The sequence below is a fragment of the Pleurodeles waltl genome, chromosome 8 (assembly GCF_031143425.1).
Source record: "Pleurodeles waltl isolate 20211129_DDA chromosome 8, aPleWal1.hap1.20221129, whole genome shotgun sequence".
NCBI classification, from domain to species: Eukaryota; Metazoa; Chordata; class Amphibia; order Caudata; family Salamandridae; genus Pleurodeles; species Pleurodeles waltl.
The window spans coordinates 1,095,948,092-1,095,969,463 of NC_090447.1; the positions used below are offsets into that span (position 1 = coordinate 1,095,948,092).

The following is a 21,372-nucleotide window of genomic DNA, read 5'->3' on the forward strand; positions in this document are numbered from 1 at the left end:
TGTTTACCAATCCCGTAATAAATGAATCCAGGTTAGGGATAGTAGATTAGGTGGACTTTAAAAGAGCACTATCATTTAATTCTACAGGACACAGGCCATACAACAGCTGCTCGAAGACAGTTTCTGTCCCAAAATTGAAATGAACCTGTTAGAAGAAGCCTGTTACATTTTGGCAATATTTTTTATTATCAAAGTAAACTATAATGGGTTTGCTATTCAGAAGGTAGATTTTCACAATGACGTAAAAAAAAGGGGTAATGTGAGCCTTTGGTTTAAAAAAGAAATGTCAAGCTTGTTTATTGTGCAGCACTAAATGTGGTTGGAACGTAAATTAAGAACGTCGTAAAAGCGATTTGACAAAACCATCTTCTCAAAGGTCTTCAAATATATAATGCTCAAAAGTGAGTGAAAGTGAAAGCAGAGTCGTTCTATCAATATAATTTAAAAATCACAAACCTGAACTTTAATAGGTAAGGATAAATTGTCTAATTTAATAGATCCTTTCTTAGTAATGCCTACCGTTAAGCAACACAAGTTTGCTAGTAGTTATTTTTGGACGACTTAAAGTACTAAAGAGGATGGTCGGATATGTTTCACCATTTAATTAAGCCTGCATTTGTGCAGCTATTGGATCATTTTATCTAAACCGGTTAACATTGTACACAATAATACATAATTATAATCAAATACTACCAAGCAGGCGTCCAGATGTAAACAGCTACTCACTTAGACAAGAATAACATTTAGATTAGATTCATTTTGTGCTGAAATGGGAACACTTTCCTTGTCCTTGGTGAGTGAGAAGGAACTGACTGAGGGCATAGTGCTAACTGCAAACCTTCGCGTGGACAGGTGAAGGCAAAGACAAATTCAAAACATAAACATTTGCTCTGCATCTTAAAACGCTAGTGGCTGAAAATGCCTCTTCTCCAAGAAACGTTCTAGCAACAACAGTCAATAGGAAGCTGATGCCAGAAAGGAAATAATAACCCCACCTTAGATATTTAAAGATGTTTTACCACAAATACACAAGAATATTGGGAACTAACTGACAGTTCGTCACTTCGTTAGGAACAGGATGGAATTCACCTTCAAGCAAACTCCATTCCACTTCCAGAATGCCCAAGCCGAGTTGATGCTCATTGCATATTAGCAGAGGAGGAAAGGCTAAAAATGCAGCCAGGGCAGGCATGAAGATGCGAGGAAACAACACGCAGTACCTCGAACTACCATGACACACAGTCTCACAGGCCCACAAATACAAAACTGGCGAAGTGCTCAACCAACGTCTTCTCAGTTTGCAGATTCTCGAATTTTACATCTGTAATTTTGCCTGACAATCGGACTTTACAGTAATCGACATCAAGCATGATATTATTATTCCGACCACAATTTGGTTTAAAAAAATTCCTGCAGCGATTTCAAGTAGGGGCATGGATTAAAAGGAAACCTTTTGACAGATAGATTAGAGAGAGAGTGCTAATTGCTGTCATTCATTAAAGTATTATAGTCAACTAAAGAACTGTCCCTTGTGTTTGTTCTGCTATATTTGCGCTCGTTGCTGGCGTGTTCCACTGTGTGTCAGTTTCATGGCTTGTTGGAGGAAGATGTTTTCCAGCTTGGTCTGCAGGTACAGTATTAAGCCTGTACATCTGTTATGTTGACAGCACAGCTGCAGGCCATAAAAGAGAAGACCTGTTCTACATCTTCTGTTTAAAATAAGAGCAGAAAACTAAAACTCCATCAATCTGCTGTCTTCATTTTATGACTTATCTGTGACAAAATGAATCATAAGAGAGGTTTGTTCCGATTCAGCAGAGAGATCTATCAACTTGTTTATGTGTTTGATGCCTAGAGAGAGCCATGGTGGAGGGACAGACATTAAATACTGAACGTGTCCAATGCTGAACCAGTCACGTACTTTTATGATACACCATGAGAACATACCAGAAAAAGGAGGTGGAGAGGATACACAGGCTGTAATGCTATTCAGAAGCTGTCATTTTATGTTTTCTTTCCTTTTCCAGTTGCATTAAACATTTGTGCAAAGAGTTGTATTCACCGACAGGGCCAATACAAACATAGCAGAGCAGAGAAATATCATTTGGATCATTTTCCTGACGCAGTTTATGGTGACCTAGTCTGCTATTGCTTTGTGGCATGAGAGATTTTTTAGGAAAAACACACTGCTGTTAGTCGACAGTCAAGGTTTTAAATATGGGAATCTTTATAACAGACCGCATCAAGTCATCATCAACAGGGGGAGCCTGGCAGTCTGAAATATTCGCAGGGTGATTTGCACTTGAAGCAGGGACAAATATGAACATTTACACTGCGAATGGGCAAGTCGGGGTAATGGAAAAACGAATACTCGTAGGCCCATGAGCAATCCTAGCCGAGAAGCCCCTGGTAATTTAAAGCAAAGACAACATTTTTCAGAGTTTTTAATATTCGTGGGTGGTATGTGTCTCTGGCAGCATGATAATAATGACTCCATATTTTACAGAAATAAGTCGTAGTATTTTATAATCGTTTTAGACATAAGCTGTAGTTTAATTTTATATATTAATATACTATTTATTATACTTCTCAGCAAACAGAAAGACATAGAAAACACTTTAAACTGAAGCCAGAGAGAGCAGAAGAATCTTTCGACACGTTCTGTTTGTGTACATAATCCTCTCGAATTTGTGATTGGGCATTAAAGCACAAAGGCAGAATAAACAAGAAAGGAGGTAGAGGGGAAATTAGGGAAATCACCTGATACTTCCCCCCAGCATTCAAATTTATTACACAAAATAATCTTTCAGCCTGAAATACCTGTGTGAAAATCCAAGGTCCTATGTCCCTGTCTGAGAAACCAGACATAGAGATCAACCATGACTGTTTTTCGCCAAACCCATGTGAAGATATTCATTTAAGAAGGACGGTTACGCTCACACATTTCCAGTGACATACTTCATCACAGGGTACCTCCTTGCTATTATTAATGATTTGTGTGAAGCAATAAGCAATAATGTAGGCAATAAGTGAGTTTCCTTGGGAGAACTTGTTGTGATGCATTTTTTAAATGTTTTTTGTGGACTAAAGGTGCAATGCTGCACCCAAAGAATATCAATATATACTCCAGGTATGTATTCTAGTAAAGGAAAAAGTATAAGATTGTTCACAAGGGGTTTCATGCTATTTACATTTCCAACATAAGGCATGGGGTAAAACAAAATGGACAAATAACCTACTGACTTTTACTCTGTTATAATGATATGGTTGGGTCAATTTTTTTAAATTTTCTTTATTAGTTTTGGAGATTAAACTTGTTAACAAACGTAAAAGGAAAAGATAACATATTGACAGTGACACATATGTCTCCCCACAGTCAGTGAGATTCTACCTATTGAGCGGAGGATTCCCTAAATGCATGCCACACATGCATGAGACGTCCTTTAGATTGCAAGGCTAAAAAACAATGTTCCCATATGATAATGTTTGCTCAGTCTGACCAGCAGAGGAATATCAGGTACAGGCTTGCCCTACAACATTGTTCATACATACATCAGACTATATGGAGCTGTAGTGTCCATTGGTGGATCTATTTCACACAGGTGGGGAGAAAGGGAGATAGAGCCACCCCTCCAGGTGCAATCAGTCAAGAAAGGAGGCAGACGTGCTCTAAGTGCCTCCCAATAATGGATCCCGGGTTGACCTGAATGCCTCTGCTTATGTGATATTGCCTCCGTGTCACCTCGCCTCATGAAGGTCGGAGGTCTGATTTGGCCTCTTGGTTTTCAATGAATCCATCCCATTTGTCATTCATACTCTCTCCTCTCCGCCATCCACTCATCTCTGCTCTTGCTGTGGTCTCAGCTTCCAAGCATTTCAGTAGGTCTGAACTCCTTGTAGACAGGTCAGGGGTAGATGCGGACTTCTAGACCAAAGCGTTCCAGCAATTAATCAATACCAGGGCCAGACTTACAAAGATATAGGTGTGTTTGTTGTTTTTGGGTGCAGTTCAGAGGTCCAATAGGCAATGAACAGGGACAAATTGGAGAAGGCTATTAACTATGTCTCCGAAGTGGCAGAGCACATTCTCCCAATATCGGATGATGGCTGGGCATTGCCACACCATTTGAAAGAAGTTTGCAGATGATTCTGCACAGTGTGGACATGCTGTAGACGCACTGGGGAACACCTGCTCCATCCTTTTTGGTACTAGGTATGTGTGATGCATTACATTAAACTGCGTGTACCACAGTCTGGTGTTCATTGACACTTCCTTCACTGACCCAAAGCAGCACCTTTACTTGTCTGGTGTAAATCTATTGCCAGTATATGTTCCCACCATGTTTTCAGCTATTGTGTCAGGTATTACAGGTGTTGCTGTAGCACCCCATAAATGCACAAACTGTTTTCCTTTGGTGCCTGTGTGTCAGTAGTGTTGTTAAAGCCGTGTCTGGGTCAGGTACTTGCTTTACAGCTCCCCATGCCTACTCCACCATAGCGGACAATACCCCATATTACAACAGCTGCCCAGGGGTCAACCCATATGTGTCTCTCATGTTTTCAAATGACCATAGTCAACTGATCTCAACTAAATATCCCCACGTCTCTATTCCTGCATCAGTCCTCATATCAGACCAATGGTTGACTTTCAAAGATCTAGTCTGGGGCAAGGCCCAGATGGGCAGGTCCAGGGAGTACAGGAAAGTCCCTTCATGGGTAAAGATATTTTTTCCCCAACATCTCTTGCCAATCTTCAATATCATGGTGGATGTTTGTGCCCCTGCCACCACCAAAATTCTGCTATTCTTAATAAAAGATTTCAGGGTGAAGGCAACACATTGCTGCATCATAGGATATGGTTGGGTTAATTTCATGAATATAGATCTAGTCCTCACTACTTAAACATGTGTTTCTTTTATTTGATGGAAGTAGTGTTCCAATGCTTGAAGTGGCAAATAATTGTCTCAGCATTACTGGATTTGAGGCAATGTGTATGTGGTGTAACACTTTAAGTACTGTGCCTTCACTGCATAGGTCAACCTTATTGTGACCATACGATTTGTCTCCTGTGTCTAGCTCGTCCTCCATGCTCACTTACTCTCTTTCTTGAGAAATGTACAAAGTTGTGGCAAGTTGTCAAGAGCCTTAGAGTACAACACTAAACCCTGGGCACAGAAGCTGATATACGGTCACAAAAAGCCGCAGTTTACTCTGGGCACCCTGCCACTTCCTGTGCAAATCAAGAAAAAGTAGAAAATGGTGATAGTCGAAAAATGTGATGAGAAGATTCAGAGCTACAGGGTCCAGCAGAGGAAAATTCTTTCAGCTGTCACTGAGGAGGAAAAGGAACAAGGAGGAACAGTGAGAGGAGGCTGCGAGTTTTTGTTATTAGTGAGGCAGAGCTCTGGAGACGTTGTCTGGGAAGGATTTGTGCATGAGTTTGATCATGAACGTTAATTCACTGAAATACCAGGGGTAGCGGAAGCGACATCACATGTCCTTTGAACTTCACTTTCACTCACACATGCTTACACTTGCACGCACATTCACACATAGACACGCTCTCTCTACAGAAATGCATTCTTATCTACGAGCATGCGGACAGCATACATTTAAAAGCATTTTCTTACTTAGCTCAGCTGCTAGAGAAGGTCATGTTCCTGTTAATTGTATTCCGTTTTTATTACACTCATTGTAAATAATATTACATTAGTCACTATTAGTGTAATAACTACCATGACAGAAAGCAAAGAGAGTGGAGCCCTAACCGACCTCTGAGGTGCCCCTGGCACTGAGTTTGCCACCGCTCGGCCTATGGGTCGCAAGGGACAAGCCAAGGGTCACAACTGGAATCCATGGCGACCCCTAAATGACGTCCATGGGTTTGATATTCCCACTCCCTGCTTGCAGTTTGAGCTTCAGTGCTTTCTCCTGCAGTGTTTGTGTTGGCACGTCGGTGCCTTTTCAGTAACTCACATTATTGTCCTGTTCCCGGGCAAGTGTGCCCCTGTAGCCTTACTTTCCTTCTTTGCGAATACAATGCACAGTCCTATAACCTTCTTCGGGAATGTGACTCCATCTGATACTTCTCTCAGGTTCATGTGGCTCTGGATAGCTACTCTGTAATCACCTGACTGAAGGGTATGCTTCAATTCATCCTTTCCAGTGCCAAGACTTTCTGCTATAACGTTTTTCCATTCATAAAAGGAGCAGTGAAGGAGAATACATGTGGTGTGATGGAACTTGCAGCCTTGCATCAGTGTTGGAAACGTGGCCTTGGAGAACCATCAGACCAGGGTAAAACCCGAAAATGGACAGCTTTCATTTGTATCTCCCTTCCATGCAGGGCAGGGAGCAGAGACGATGCCTCGTCAATCAAGTCTCTTGGCTTAAGGCTGCATGTCACACTAGTTTAAATATTAATGCAATGTGTCCGTTTCTAGTTTTTTTTCTTCTTTTAGCTCCCCCTTCTTAATCAATGTGGATCATCATTTAATTGTCCTTCTTACAAATCAGTCTGGGAGTGAAACTGCCCTTGGTTTCTGAACGCTTCTATTGCCCCCTTGTCAATCTACAGTAAATATTGTTGCTTGGGAGCCCTCCCATTTACCCATGACTTGTATTCATTTTCAAACACTTCTATTGACTCCCCATTCGTGAGTATTTTGTGAGAATGAGAGGTGTGAAAAACGTTCATCTATCCAGGTAGTTCTTCAACTGCTGTTCACAACCAACGCGTGCTCCTACCCCAGCCCAGATGGCAATTCACTGCTTCCCAGTCCTCCCTCACCTAAGAGCATAACCCAAAAAGATTTTCTTACATGAAAGTCCAAGGTATTTGGATTTGTCATTGCTTGTTCCTTTTATTTGTCTGTGTTGCTTTATAAGTATCAAAAGTTCGAAATTCAGAACACAGCATAGGAAAGAAAAATTCACTACTGGGGAAAAATCAAATGTCTATTTCTTGGTAATTTAGTTCTACTCTGACGTTCGTTTGAGTGATAGGTGTGTCAGTTTAGTTACTTTTATCTAATTTATCCATTGGTTGATGAGCGATTGTGTTGCATTCTTCTCCTCCCCATTACATGATCAGACAGCAGCATGTTTAAATCGTCTATGAATTCTTAATGCATTGCAAGCAATAAATGAATGTATTAAGGCGAACAAACGGATAGGAATCTGATTCAAATTCTTCTTTGCTAACCTCCCATGGTTTGGGTGAGATTGCAATCAATTTCAAAATATGGAATTCAAATGTGTCATTATGAGAAGAAATTCTGTCCGCTGGAATAGATATTGGCATTTGCATATCATTGTAGCCCCTAACACCTTTAAAAATTCAGATCTGCAGCAAAGTATTTGATTCAAATGCGACAGACAGGCAAATGTACTGAATGAAAAACCTAACATCTTGGAGACAAATTCAAGAACAGATGGGTGAAAAAATGAGGCGATTCAGCATAATTCAAATGGAGGCAGAACTAGACTTATTGCAAGCAGGTCAGATAGATGGAAAATAACCAAATTGAAAGAAATGCATTGTGAGTTCGAAAGCCATTTTTGAGTCATAAAGCAAAGCATTTCCTTATAATGATGATGTGTGCATATATATATATACATAAATTTACATATTTACAACCTAAGTAATGTTTGACATATTTGTAATATGAATTCCTATACGTGAGCGAAGTAGAGTGTCTCATCATTGCACAGACATCTTTGAAAAGCACGAGGCTAGTAAAGTTTTCACGACAAGGGAAGCTTCAATGGCCCTTTGTGACAGCAGAAAACTTCGCACATTGCTGCACAAGGCCATAAGCAGAAGGTGAAATTGAGATACTTAACAGCATTTCGCCTCAAAGCACCGCCTTCAACAGGATCCCTTGCACGGCCACCTGCTGAGTTTGCTTCCTCATCCACTTCAAGGACTCTATGCCGGCACTGCAAGGTCTCTATGCCTGAATCTCCCTAACATCATTCCCAAGAGCCCAACCTCCCTGTCCCCATTCCAGTCCCAAATCACCATATTTTGGATGTCATTTTGAGACATCATATGTCCTGTCCTTCCCGGGTTGTGCATTCTACGGCTCAAAAACAGACCACTTGTGATGGCCACTGGTAGGTTAACCTTCTCCTCAGTGAAGTTGGCATAGTTTTCCTTTCACTGCCTAGATAAAGTTTTCTGACATTGTAGTTGGCCGTGAACCATTTGCTAACTTTATTCACTAGCACGAAGTTTCTAATTCAGACATTCAGTTGATTTAATTCCATACAATGTACTTTAGAAACAGTAGCTTTGTCTCCACATTCTAATGGCTCTTCCTTCACCACTGATATTGATCAAAATGTGATTGTGCCAGGCACAAAGAAAAAAGTAACAAAATATATTGTATTATTTGCCTTATGTTATGATTCTCTTCTCTATTTAAGATGAAAGTGCTGCTATCGTCAGTATCCACTTGTTTGCTTTGCGAACCTCACTCACAGAGTATTAGCTTAATAAAACCCAAAAGCTGGACACCAATATCTATACAAATCATGGATTTCTTTGGTATTCTTAAGCTTGAAGAGGGAAACCATAAATCACTGGAAAATTTGATGTTTTAATGTGGCCCTCTTAGTTGCAATGGACATTCAGATACACTACCAGTCAACTAAAAGTCATCTTTTTCAACCTTAAGAGAAGATCCTATTCTACTTTATTAAAGAACTGGGCAAGTACGTGGCTACTTTTACTTCGATCGATAAGGCTCAACAGTCCTTAAAGAAGATGTTCAGTCAACGGGTTTTCAACAGGGCCGGCAGAGGCAGGAGCCGCTTTGCCGGCCGTGCATATTACAACCAAGGCTCCCGTGGCAACTACGTCTACAACTCTTCATACCAAGACTTCAGACCCCAGTTTTACCCACAAAGAGCCAGGGGTTTTCGTGCCAGAGGCTTCAGGAACAACAGAAATGCCAACCAAACTGGTAAATCCGTTTCCTTCTCTTCTCCATGTGGGCAGTCGCCTTTGTCATTTTTTCCCAAATTGGTTGGTAATTACTTCAGATCCTTGGATTCTCAATACCATTCGAGGTTATATGATAGAATTTTACTCAATTCCAATACAATCCGTTGTTCCCCCACTTCCACGGTTTTCTACAGATATGTCCGCTCTTATCTCCTTGGAAGTACAAACCCTTCTTCAAAAGCGAGCTATTGCTCTTACTCAACCCCATCCTCTAGGCTTCACCAGTTCCATTTTCCTAGTTCAAAAGAAGAACAAGAAAATGAGACCGGTTATCAACCTCAAGTTCTTCAACCAATTTGTGGTTTATCGTCACTTCAAGATGGAAACAATTCTCCATCTCAGAGATTCTCTCCTTCAAAACGACTGGATGGTCCGTTTGGATTTACAGGATGCCTAACTGGTAGTTCCAATCCACCCGGATCACAGGAAATTTCTTCAATTTCAGTTGCTCGACCAATTCTTTCATTTTACATCTCTTCCTTTCGGTCTTTCGTCAGCTCCATGGTGCTTCACCAAACTCATGAAGCCAGTGATAGCGCATCTCAGGGCACAGGGGGTAAGACTTCTTATTTATCTAGACGACATCCTCCTCATGAGTCAATCTCCTCATCTACTCTCATGCCATCTCAACCTGACGTGTTCTCTCTTGACAGACCTTGGTTTTATCATCAACAAAGAGAAGTCTATTCTCCTTCCTACTCAAACTATAGAATTCTTAGGTTTCCTAGTAAATTCCGTTTCTTCCACTCTGCTTCTCCCTTCTGCAAAGATCAAATCTATAAAGTCAGAGATTCTTCAAATTCTTCGCCACTCAACCATTTCTCTAAGGACCCTTGCCCGGGTAGTCGGTCTTCTTTCCTCGTCCATTCAGGCTATATTCCCAGGACCATTGCATTACCGGGCTCTCCAACGGTTAAAGATTCAACATCTTCGCAAAGGACTTTCTTATGCAGATGTTATTCCCCTAGATCACGATTCTCGCACAGAACTGCAATGGTGGATAGACCATTTAGACGCCTGGAATGGCAGGACTATCTTTCCATCAGCCCCAGATCTTGTATTAGAATCCGATGCAAGCCTAACCGGTTGGGGGGCCCGCTGTGGATCAATCTCGACTGGAGGGCTATGGTCTCCAGAGGAGTCCAGATTGCACATCAACTGTTTAGAGATGCTTGCAGGCTCCTTTGCAATTAGAAGCCTAGCAAGGAACAGGGTATGCTGCGCTATCCTTTTAAGGATGGACAACATTTCCGCTGTCCGCTATATCAACCATCTCGGGGGTACAAAATCAAAACCCTTACCAGAACTGGCAAAAAGCTTTTGGGAGTTTTGTCTTGCAAACCAAATCTCGGTCCAGGCAGAGTATCTTCCGGGTTCTCTCAACTCTATCGCCGACTGGCATTCACGTCACCTACGCGATTCGAGCGACTGGAAGCTTCATCCCGCAATATTCAATTTTCTTCAAAACAGATGGGGACCCATGTGGATAGATTTATTCGCGTCTCGCCTCAACACACAACTTCCCCATTTTTACAGTTGGAGACCGGACCCTTCAGCCCGGGCCTACGATGCTTTCCTTCAGGACTGGTCCAAGTCCCTTTCTTACGCTTTCCCTCCTTTTGTGATGATCAGCAGAGTGCTTGCTCAGGTCCGACGTCAACAAGCTACTTTAGTCCTCATCGCTCCTTTCTGGCAATCCCAGATCTGGTTCCCAACCCTTCTGGAACTGGCCATAGACTTTCCTTTTCTCATTCCTTCTTTCCCGGACCTTCTTCTAGACCCTCTTCAACGCCCTCACAACCTCATTTTAGACAACCTTCTTTCCCTTTCAGCTTGGAAAATTTCGGGAATTACCAGTCTTTCCCTTTCATTTCGTCACAAGCTTCAGAATATATCAAACAATCTTGGGCCCCTGGAACAAGGAATGCCTATAAGTCAGCCTGGACTTTATGGCACAGCTGGTGTGTGGGAAAACACATTGATCCCCTTTCAGCAGATGTTTCTTTTATAGTGAATTTCCTCGCCGCAGAAGCTAGCAAGGGTAAAGCGTTCCGTACTATTAATCTTTACAGGTCTGCCATCTCCTCGAACCACCACTTAGTCAACGGAAGGCCAGTGGGAGAACACCTGCTTATTTGCCGACTTATAAAGGGAGTAAAATTTTCTAATCCCCCACTTCCTAAATACAGAATTTTGTGGGATGTTAACATGGTATTGAATGTCTTCCTTTCCTGGCCCGATAATTCGGCCCTTACTATAAAAATGTTGTCGGCTAAACTCACCATGTTGTTGTGCCTTGTATCGCTTAAACGAATTTCTGATGTTAAAGCTTTAGACATTTCTTCTCGTCAGTTTACTCCTTCTGGAGTATTATTCACCATTTCTAGGAGAACAAAAACAAATTTGCATTCTATTTTTTACCCTTATTTTCCTGATCGTCCTAAATTATGTGTAGCAAAATGTTTAAAAGTATATGAACATATGACTGAGCATCTAAGAACGTCCTCATCTTCCCAACTCCTTATTCCCTTTCGGAAACCTTACAAGCCAGTGTCCGCTGCTACGTTGGCTCGTTGGGTCAAGTGGATTATGTCATTGGCTGGTATTGACACTTCCATTTTTGGAGCCCATTCTTCCAGGGGTGCCATGGCATCCAAGGCCTTTTGGGCTGGTTCACGTCTGGAGGACATTCTTAGATCTGCAGATTGGTCTAATGATAATGTGTTTAGGGTTTTTTATTGTAAACCAGTTGATAACACGGTTATGAATGTTATTAATTCGCTTTAAACATGCATAATAAGAGCCTCCGGTCTTGCCATAAAATGTAGATTTTCCTAGTTTTAATGACGGAAAGTCTTAATTTTATTAAAGACACGGAGGCGAGTATTATCCCACCCGTTGTTTCCTGATAACTACTGTTGTTTGTTTCTTTCCCTCCCTTTAGTGGCACCAGCTGTCCAACCTACTACCTAAGCCATCTTCCTATTCTGTGGGAGGATCATCATCGTCAACGCTTTCTCCATATCCTCTTCTTTGCCTGGCGGATCATCAGTGTGCCTCCCTTCATCGGCAATTCCCTGGCCTCAAGAACTTTTGCACCGAGTTGTTGTCTTTCATCATGGCTCTGTTAATTTTGGCGGCTATCTTTCCTTTATTTCGTACTAACTGATTTTAAGCACAAGAAAAGAGGGCTGTTCGCAGTCCAGTTACGTCATAATGGTATAGGTGGTTATCCATTGGTTACTATTGTTGGACTACCTTTTGTTTCCCATTGGCTGGTTTCGTCCACGCTCATGGGAATTGTTGTTTTCTTCACTTGCTGCTGTTTTGATTAAAGCAAGAAAAGAATGCATAATACTCGCCTCCGTGTCTTTAATAAAATTAAGACTTTCCGTCATTAAAACTAGGAAAATCTACATTCTACACATTTCTTTTTAATTCAGATTGATTTGCCTACTTTTAGTCTTTAATGTGATAAAGACTCAGGGGAAATGCTAAAGGGTTAAAATCTTTATAAATAATGCAACTTGCGCAATAGTCTATTTTTAGGAAGCATGTCGATTGTTCTTTGTACTTGAACTTAGATAACATAACCTACAGTACAGTAAATAATGGTGCCTCTCCAAACTGATAGAGGTCTTCTTTGTTATTAAAATGTGTTTGTTAGTGTTGCCTTGCTTTGAAAAAATTGCATTCTTTCAGTGCTCGCAGGCTCTCACTTCCATCAACCAAACCATAGAAGCACAAGCGTATACACAATTCTTTCCTGCTCTCGATGAAGCACAAAGTGTTAATTTTAATCTTCCGTAGCCAGGTTTATTTTATGTGTAGACTTCTGTTGTACATTGATTTCTCTGAATGTTTGCTGTTCAGTAGAAAAAGGACACTATCCCTGCTTAATGGAACAGAATATCCTGTGATTGCTCCTCTCAGAAGTATGTTTTTTTTTTCTCTCAGTTCGCCCACAAAAGATGACCTTATAAATAATTTCTCTCGAGGTCAACACAAACCTAATTTCCTGCTGCTTCGAGGTACTCCATACACTTAATACTTTTTTTCTCTATTTTCGTCCTCCCAGAAATTCAGATACAGAGTGGCATCATTTAGATAAGATTGAACCAAAAGGTAGCTCAGTAATGGATCTGCTGTAAATTTAAAATGCTCCCGAATGTCTCATAGCGTTGCCAGGGGAAAAACACACACACAACCATACATCTTAGCGTTTGCTGTTTAGTCTTCATTCTGAAACAGCTCCCTTGTTTCTTTTTACAAGCGCAGAAGGTGACAAATCGCTTTGAAAGGCAACATTGCAGATCTAAAATCTCTTCCTACAAAGGAGATAGAGGGCCATTTGATTTCTGAAACGGAAATGTGAAGCGCGCCTCGCTCGCAGTCCTTTAATAAGGCAGAGCTGCGTCTACACAACGGCTAATCATTCACTTCCCAGTCAGCCACTAACCGGGCATATTCATCAGTGCCATTGCTGCGGCTTTGCAATGCTTTCCTCTGGAATTTAATATCTGAGGAGTATTGTCAGCATGTGCTCGAAAAAGATTTTACAGCATAACACTTCAATGAGTAACTGCCGCGTCCGTGTGATTCATAATAGGAGCCGAGCAAGACAGAAAAATAACGCCCGTGTTCGGTTAGGAAAGAAATTATCAGTTTTCCTTGGTTACGGTGGAACGTATTACGTACTGCGCCATGATTCATGCCGCGGCGTCAACCACCTCTGCGCGCGATATAACGGAACGACGATGAAAACAATGGATAAAAATACTTGTTAAGAAAGCAAATAAGATAGTAAAGCAAGAACAGAAGTGATATGCCACATTGTGGGCTCGAGAACTGGTGAGACCGAACGGAGAAATGCTTCCCAAACACGCGGCCTCATAAATGCAGCCGGGGGTGTACCATGCATGATGGGCTTTGCTGGTGCAGCGAAGACCACAGCGCCTGTTTTATACACATGCATGTCCAGATACACCAAACGTTCTTGATTTCTAAGTCATGTAACACATTTTGCGTAATGGCTGCATCAAGAAAAAAAAAGTGGCACACCCATTACACAGAATGTTCGTAACTGTGGGCAGCAGTGTACACAGTGAAATCATTAGACGCCATACTTAATTTAGTACTTTTCAGATATTACAACATAGTAACTCCTGTTTTTGAGTGTTGCTGTATGACAAATAAACCCCTATCCCAGAGAAATTTCGAGTTAAATGAATTGACTCTACACACTGCAGGCACACAAATCAGACCCTGGGCTCTGTGCTGCACAAGCAAGCCCATCATGATACAGCTCTAAAAATCACTGCTTCGAATAACCTCGTCTGAGAGCTATGCAAACATCTCAGGTTACACCGTTTCCTGGTGGGAATTCACTAGAGCTAAACAGAGTCTCCTTGGGGGGATTACACAACTGTTTAATTTAATTCTCTCTTGGTATTTGAATTAACCCAACACTTGTCATGTTGATTTTAGAACAGAAATATAATTGGAAGACGTTGGTATTCTGGCAGGGATTTTTCTGTAAGGGACCACCATTAAGATTTTGCGCACAAAAACAAACAGACATTAAAATTAACTCTTTTGAAAATGCCACTGTATGTTGCACCTAATAAAACTGCATATCAAGCACTTTTTAAATCTTGGATAATAATAATTTGTTTTTTTTCGACATCTTCTATGTGATCACATGGCTTTTGTGATCATTTACAAACAAAGCTACTTAAGAGGTGTTTGTGGAGGAGGCGAGGAGGCAGGCTGAGGGTGCATCCTCACTGGATGAACTTTATATATATATATATATATATATATATATATATATATATATATATATATATATATATACACACATATCCTGGTGGCCGTCACCACTAGGTAGTTATAGTTAGGACCTAGTTTCTATATAAAAAAACTTTTTTTACTTGCCTGTATCTTTAGTGCCACTTGAACATTCACAAAACTTTCCAAAAACATTTACCAGTCCCGTCAGCTGCTGTCTGGAAAGCTTTGGGGTGATCTGTCAAGGGGGGGGCTAAGAAAAAAAAGGGGGGTCAAAGACACATTTTCCCATAGGGATTTTGAACTGTGATAGCGCAAAACTACTGGAAGGAATTACACCAAATATGGCAGGAATGTAGGTCCTGGTCCAGAAACAGTGCTTTTTTTGTTTTGGTGTAATTCCGTGCAGTAATTTTTGAGAAATTAACGGGAAAACAAATTTGTATATCTAGGGACACAAAGGATTCGTAACCCCTAACAATCTTGTGCTGGGATCTGATTGGCTGATAACACTTCAACAACAGAAGCTGTTGAAGTTTTGTCACCTATCTTGGGACCCGTCTTCAGCCAAGTCCCCAAAAAAGTTAAAAAAAAACAAAAAGGACCAGAGTACAAGCACCCTGGCCCCTTAGCTCTGGTGGTGGGGTCCCAACGGACCCCCAGTGCTAAAAAGCATTTTTTCAAATTTTACAAGCAGAGACACAGTGGATCAGCAAATCCGCTTGTAAAATTTAAAAAATGAAGTGTAGTCTTCCGCGCTTTATTAGTCTAATCCCCTGGATGAGCCAAGTCCCGGGGGCTTTTAAAAAAAAATAATGGGGGGCCTCCAGGCCCCCTCTCGATGCCCCAGGGAGCACCACCTCTCTGGGGCTTATTTTGTTTCTATGCAGAGGGACCTGTGGCCCCCCTGCTGCCCTGGGGACCCCCACCTCCACAGGGCTATCATATAGTAGGCAGGAGGGATGTCTGCCCCCCCCACACTGCCCTGGGGACCACCACCTCCCTGGGGTGTTGAATACCATAAAATTTCACTGAAAAAAACAAAGGTTACAGGGACGTTATAGTCAGGCTCAGATTTTACCCATAGCAAACCATAGAAATTCACCAGTGATAGTTAGAGTGTCCTCAAGTAACTATAACTCGCGCACTAAGGTAACTATAACTTGCGCCCTTATTGTGCACTGCACATTACCCCACAAATTATGGCAATCAAGCCAGCTTTCATAACATCATTGATAATATCAATGTAATATTTGTAGTAAAATGTTTGATGAAAAAACTGTGTATGGCGGGGGCGTGAGTTAGAGTTACCTTAGGACACAAGTTATAGTTACTTGAGGTAACTCTAACTATAACTGGTTAATTTGTATGGTTTGGTACGGTTAAAATCGGTGCCTGACTATAATGTCCCTGCCACCTTTGTTGACACTAAGGTAAAATCCAAATATTTTAAAGTATGACGGATAGAATCTATCACTACCATTTCCTGGAAATTTGAAAAAGTTGTGAGAAACATGTTTTTTCAGCTCTGGCTTCCCTGAACTTTACCTTCTCAACTGCTTTTTTCTATAATTAGCTTCAATCTAATTGATAGACCACATAGAGATTGGATTTTCAAATACTTATTTCTGTTTTAACACATTTCACTTTTTACTTCTAAATTATATAAACTAGCCATGGGAGGATTTAAAACAAGAACTTTCTTCAACGTATTGCCTTCTATGTGTCACAGTATTCCAACTATAAAAGTTCACATCTTAAGACAAGTTAGAAAATAAGAATTTACAGACAAAATAATACTATCAAAGGAACTAGTATACAGTAATGTTCTTCTTCAGCACACTTAAATAATGTACAAAGCAACGTTCTATGTCAAGAACATCATCATGCTCTCTACTTTAAAATTCTTGGCCTGCTGTATGTCTCCCAAATTATGTTTGCGGTCAGAGCAGTTGAATACCCTCCCGACAATAATCTGTAATGACAGATAATATTATGACCCTTATAATGGTGAACAATTTTTAGAATGGGGTGCTGGCATCAGTGTTACACCATTGAACTCATAGGGGTTCTGAAAAATCCAAGCATCACCCAAAGAACAATTGTCGCAAATGAGCCACACACATACAGCAAGAGAGTGGTAAGGGTATAGTATGAGGCTTGTGTTGTATTTAGGAGCACACTGTCACAAATATATTACTAAATTAGTGTGATAGCGCACTGCCATTTACAGACAGTAAATTTTCTACTAAAATGGCAACTAAATTTGCACAAACAGTGTCAATGAGAAAACTATATGGTGCACAAATGCTCAAGTGTGGAAACTGGGTCTCAGTGAATATTTGTCAGTTGGGCATCACCAAATAAAGGTCCTTGGTTTGCTTTGATCCTAATAAACTCTTTGAATCTATAATACTTCAAAATTAGAAGAAAAAAAGTCACTTCATTTGTGCATTCTTTAGTGTTCTTTTATTTTTAAATATTTGTACAGTCATTTATATAGGTTTTATTATATTTCGTTTTGTGCTACAAGAAAACATCATCCAGCCTTTCCTTTCACAACAGCAAGTCTGTCACATAGTTCACTTTACAAAATCTTCATATTTTGCAAAAAGAGAAAAAGTAAACATCCCCATTTTAAAGAATAAGCAGTAAGTTGTTGAAGACTAGACTGACATTTGACCTGTCGTTAAAGGCAGAACAAATGTGGCAAGATAAAATTGTAATTTTAATTCTCATTGACTTTCATAAATCCAGCGTAGTTATTTTGAGGGTGTTGCAGCATTCCTCCCCCTCATCCCACACCTTTGCTTCCAGTTCCTATTGTCAAGAAGAAAGGCAGACTGGAAATTGAAAATTAGTTGTGTTACTATTCATGTGGTAAGGGATAATTTCTTCAGACATGAATTCCTTATATGACAGGATTTTTATATTTGGCAAGGGTTAGTGGCAGGTGAAAACATACTATGTGTGATAGCATTATTTTGTGATGAGTGCAAAATATTAGCTTTCACCTACACCTGAGCCTCTGCTGCTCTAATAATGTTTCACATGGGAGATAATTTCTTTATTTATTTCTAGAGTCTTCAGTGTTTCATGGACAACAGACTGTTTGTAAAATCTCATCTTAACCCATTGTTCTACACTGAAGCACTTAAAGACAGGAGCTGCTGGAACACAGTTCTATTTTCTCTCCTTTTTTATGCAAGAGATCCTGGCTCAAAAACATTATATTTGGCAATGCCCTTGCATTTCTCTACTATACTGTGAGCTGTCAATGATACAGCTATATGAGTCATAGATGGTAAAAGAAGATGCAACCAAATAACCACTTTAATCGGAGACATTGCATTGCTGTCATGAAAAGAGAATTAAACTCAAGGCACTCACCATAGTGCACAGGGCTGTAAATTAGACTGGTCCAGTGCACCTAAAGAAAATTAGGAAAGCACTTAGAAACTGGACCCATACATTCAACTAGGAACAAGCTCTAGAAGTCCTGCATTGGAAATGGACTACGTGAGGTGGAAGAACACTCTGGGCAGGGCTTGTACCCTGACATATTAGGATACATGTGAAGAAGATGCCTACTTTTAATATAGAAAGTAAAGGTGCTTTTGTCCATGGCAGACTTCTAATCAACATATGTACTCTGCAGGTTCCTGGTACCATTTCGGGGTACTATATTTATTATTCAGCAGTACAATGTTTATCAATCATAGCAATCCCACATGATAGAGCATAACGTAACAGAGACCTCCAGTAAAGCTCAACTGTTAATGCAAAAGCAGAAAATGTATGTGCCAGAAAGTGGGTTACTAATTTGAGTGGATGTATTCCAACCACATCTAATAGTGTTACTATTCTTGTTAGGACTAGTAAAGGTTTCAGATTTAAATTCAAATATAAAGCTTAGGCCAACCCCTCATACCTATGGCACCTAGCATACAGGCTTAGTTAAGAAAATGCCCAAAGCATTTAGAAATGCCAAAACAGTTAGAAAAGTTGAATACACAACACAATAAAAACTCCACTCCAGTTTATGGAAATAAAAATGTTTGAATTAATAAAAGGCCACTTAAAGACAAAAATCTGAAAAGCTGAGCCAGAGATATGAAATTTTAAATTTTAATTAAATATTAGCAGAAAAGATCACATAGTGTGAAACATAGGCCATGGGCAAATGGTCATGCTAGACTGCCACAAAGGTAAAGTTTGAGCCCCACTGTGGTGGAGTATGGGTCAGATGTATGGCTTAGGCAGATCCCAGTCAATGCGTTACCTTTGGACGTAGACATTTTTTGAGAAGGTAGACCATCAGAGGAACAAGACAGCAGGTTAGATCCAAAGATGGACTCATTGACGATGGGTTGATGTAGTTTGATGGCTCAGCGAAACAATCAACTGAGGTGGAAAAAGACTCATGTGGGAAAAGTTCAGAGTTTGCACTCAGGAAGCCATCGATATTGATTGGATGCTTCTCAGTGTCAGACCAGTGAATGTTTCTACCTTCAAATGTAGCGTCTTGTCTGGAAGTCACATTACTTTAGGAGTGCAAGGCTATGTGCCAATCAGTGTTAGGCCCACTTCTTGGGATTTGCTGCTGTGGAGAACGTAGCCGGAGCTGCAAAGAAATCAGGCCCACCAGTGAGGCACCATCAGCAGATCGGCTTGGCAGGTTGGTCCCGGTCTTCTGTCGGTTCTCCAGGCAAAAATCCTTGCAAAAAATTCTAAGTCCCAGGTTTTAAGGTTAAGCAAGAGGAGTACACTCTGATAAGGACCCATGACCTTAGAGATATCATTTAGAGGTCATGACTCACTCCAGTGGAGGCCACTAGTAAGGTACAGGACTGAGGGCTGGTCTAGCTTGAACTGGTCAGATGGGTTGTTCAAGGAAGTGGTCTTCTTGCAACTCTTATGTTCATGTAGTTTAACAGAAAAGCAACTTACTAACACTTGAAGTCCACTTCTTGGTCATGGGCACAAGTCGGAGCAGGTTCAGCCCTTAGGGTTCTCCTTGCAGATCACAACAGCAGGTGCAGCCCTTCTGTCTTCCACAGATCTCAAGGTGTTCTGAAGAGGGTTCTGGGGGTGCCACTTTGTGGGTGAGGGGAACTCCTGGCCACTCCATAAACAATGGCGACAAAATTCACAGAGTGACCCTATCCACTTTTGTAGCACTTTTGCAGCACAACTGTGTTCATAGATTGTAAGTCACAATATTGAGCACAAATATAACAAGGTTGAAAAATACTGATTTCAGAATACCGACTTCCTAAATATAGTGAAGGTAAATATATATATATATATTTAAGGGCAGATTTAGTATTATTAACTCTATATCTACATACCATGAAGATATACACATCAAGGTGCACGTAGGTAAATTTAAGTATGGCAAATCTATCCTTACCTATATACACTTGCCTGCATTATATTTTGGTGCTCAATATTTGGAATAAGAGACTGTTGATAGCATGCAATTTAAAACTGGCAATTCTGGTGGTATGCTCTGTTCATATTTTATTGTTACCTTTGAAACTATAACAAGCATTCTTAGTATTATTTTTAGGGCAGATTTTATTTGATATAGTTCTAAATGGACCTTGGAAACCATCCCCTTAAAATAAACTGGTGATAGTTTCAATATGGGTTACTCTGAATAGGTTTAACAAGAGATAATGCCACTAATGAATGTAAATACAATATACAATACCTTTACCTCAGAGACAGTGTAGCATGAGAAATTGTGCATCTGTCTAAAGTCCCCGTCCTTGGATTAAAATACAATAGCAGTTAGGCTGCAAGGACTTTTAAGCAATCACAGAATTGTGGTCTGATGAAGAGAAAAACTGCTTGTGGCATGGCATGTCGATGTGAGTAATCTGTCTTTTGGGAAAGGAACTGTATCTTTGGTGGAGGAGAATGGACCGGAGAGAGAACGTTTGGTATTAGGTGGGGTAGTAAATGGGAAACAGGACAGGATTTGGGAAAAGTCTGTACAGTGTTATATTTCTGAAAACATGGGGACAAATAATGTCTAGTAGGAGAGTGCATTGTTCTGGAGAAGCACATTAAAGTTAGACAAAAGTGAAAAATAATAATTGGGAAAAAATAGCATGAATCGTATATTGTCCCACTTTCACATAGTTTCCAATATCCATAAAAAAACTATACTTGCAAATGTGCATTATGAGAAAAGAGCCACGGAATTCTTCTGTGCTATATAGGGGCAAATGCCTCAGCCGGGCAATCCTGGAACGAAATATTATCTGGAAACAGGAAATTATGTCACAAAAGAAAAAGTGTAGTTGTGTGGCCTCGTTAAGTGGCTATATTTAATGTTTCACTGTGTAATAAAGGGACCCATTGTTTTGGAAATAGGCAGTCAGCTAATATGACCTTGCTGTAGAATCGTCCCACTGGATTGGGTTTATTTGCTTGAATGCCCTCCATCTGGGGCATAATCATCAGATTCCATCACTGCAAATGTTGTTTCTAGTTTAAACATAATCACAGGTTGCTGCTTATGAAATACAACAGCGGTGGTTCTCCGTGATGGTGGGGGAGCA

General features: G+C 40.5%; 1 protein-coding gene across 5 annotated transcripts in view; it reads right to left on the reverse strand.

Annotated features, from left to right (window-relative positions):
* Positions 1–21,372, reverse strand: part of PCDH17 (protocadherin 17) — a 184,093-nt gene that overhangs the window by 46,430 nt on the left and 116,291 nt on the right. The window contains exon 4 of one of the 5 annotated variants that reach the window (XM_069205308.1): positions 18,191–18,230. The exons of the other annotated variants lie outside the window; for them this stretch is intronic. Within the exon in view, the coding sequence (XP_069061409.1) occupies positions 18,191–18,230 (40 nt within the window). The remainder of the gene's footprint in view (positions 1–18,190; positions 18,231–21,372) is intronic. 5 annotated transcript variants of the gene reach the window in all.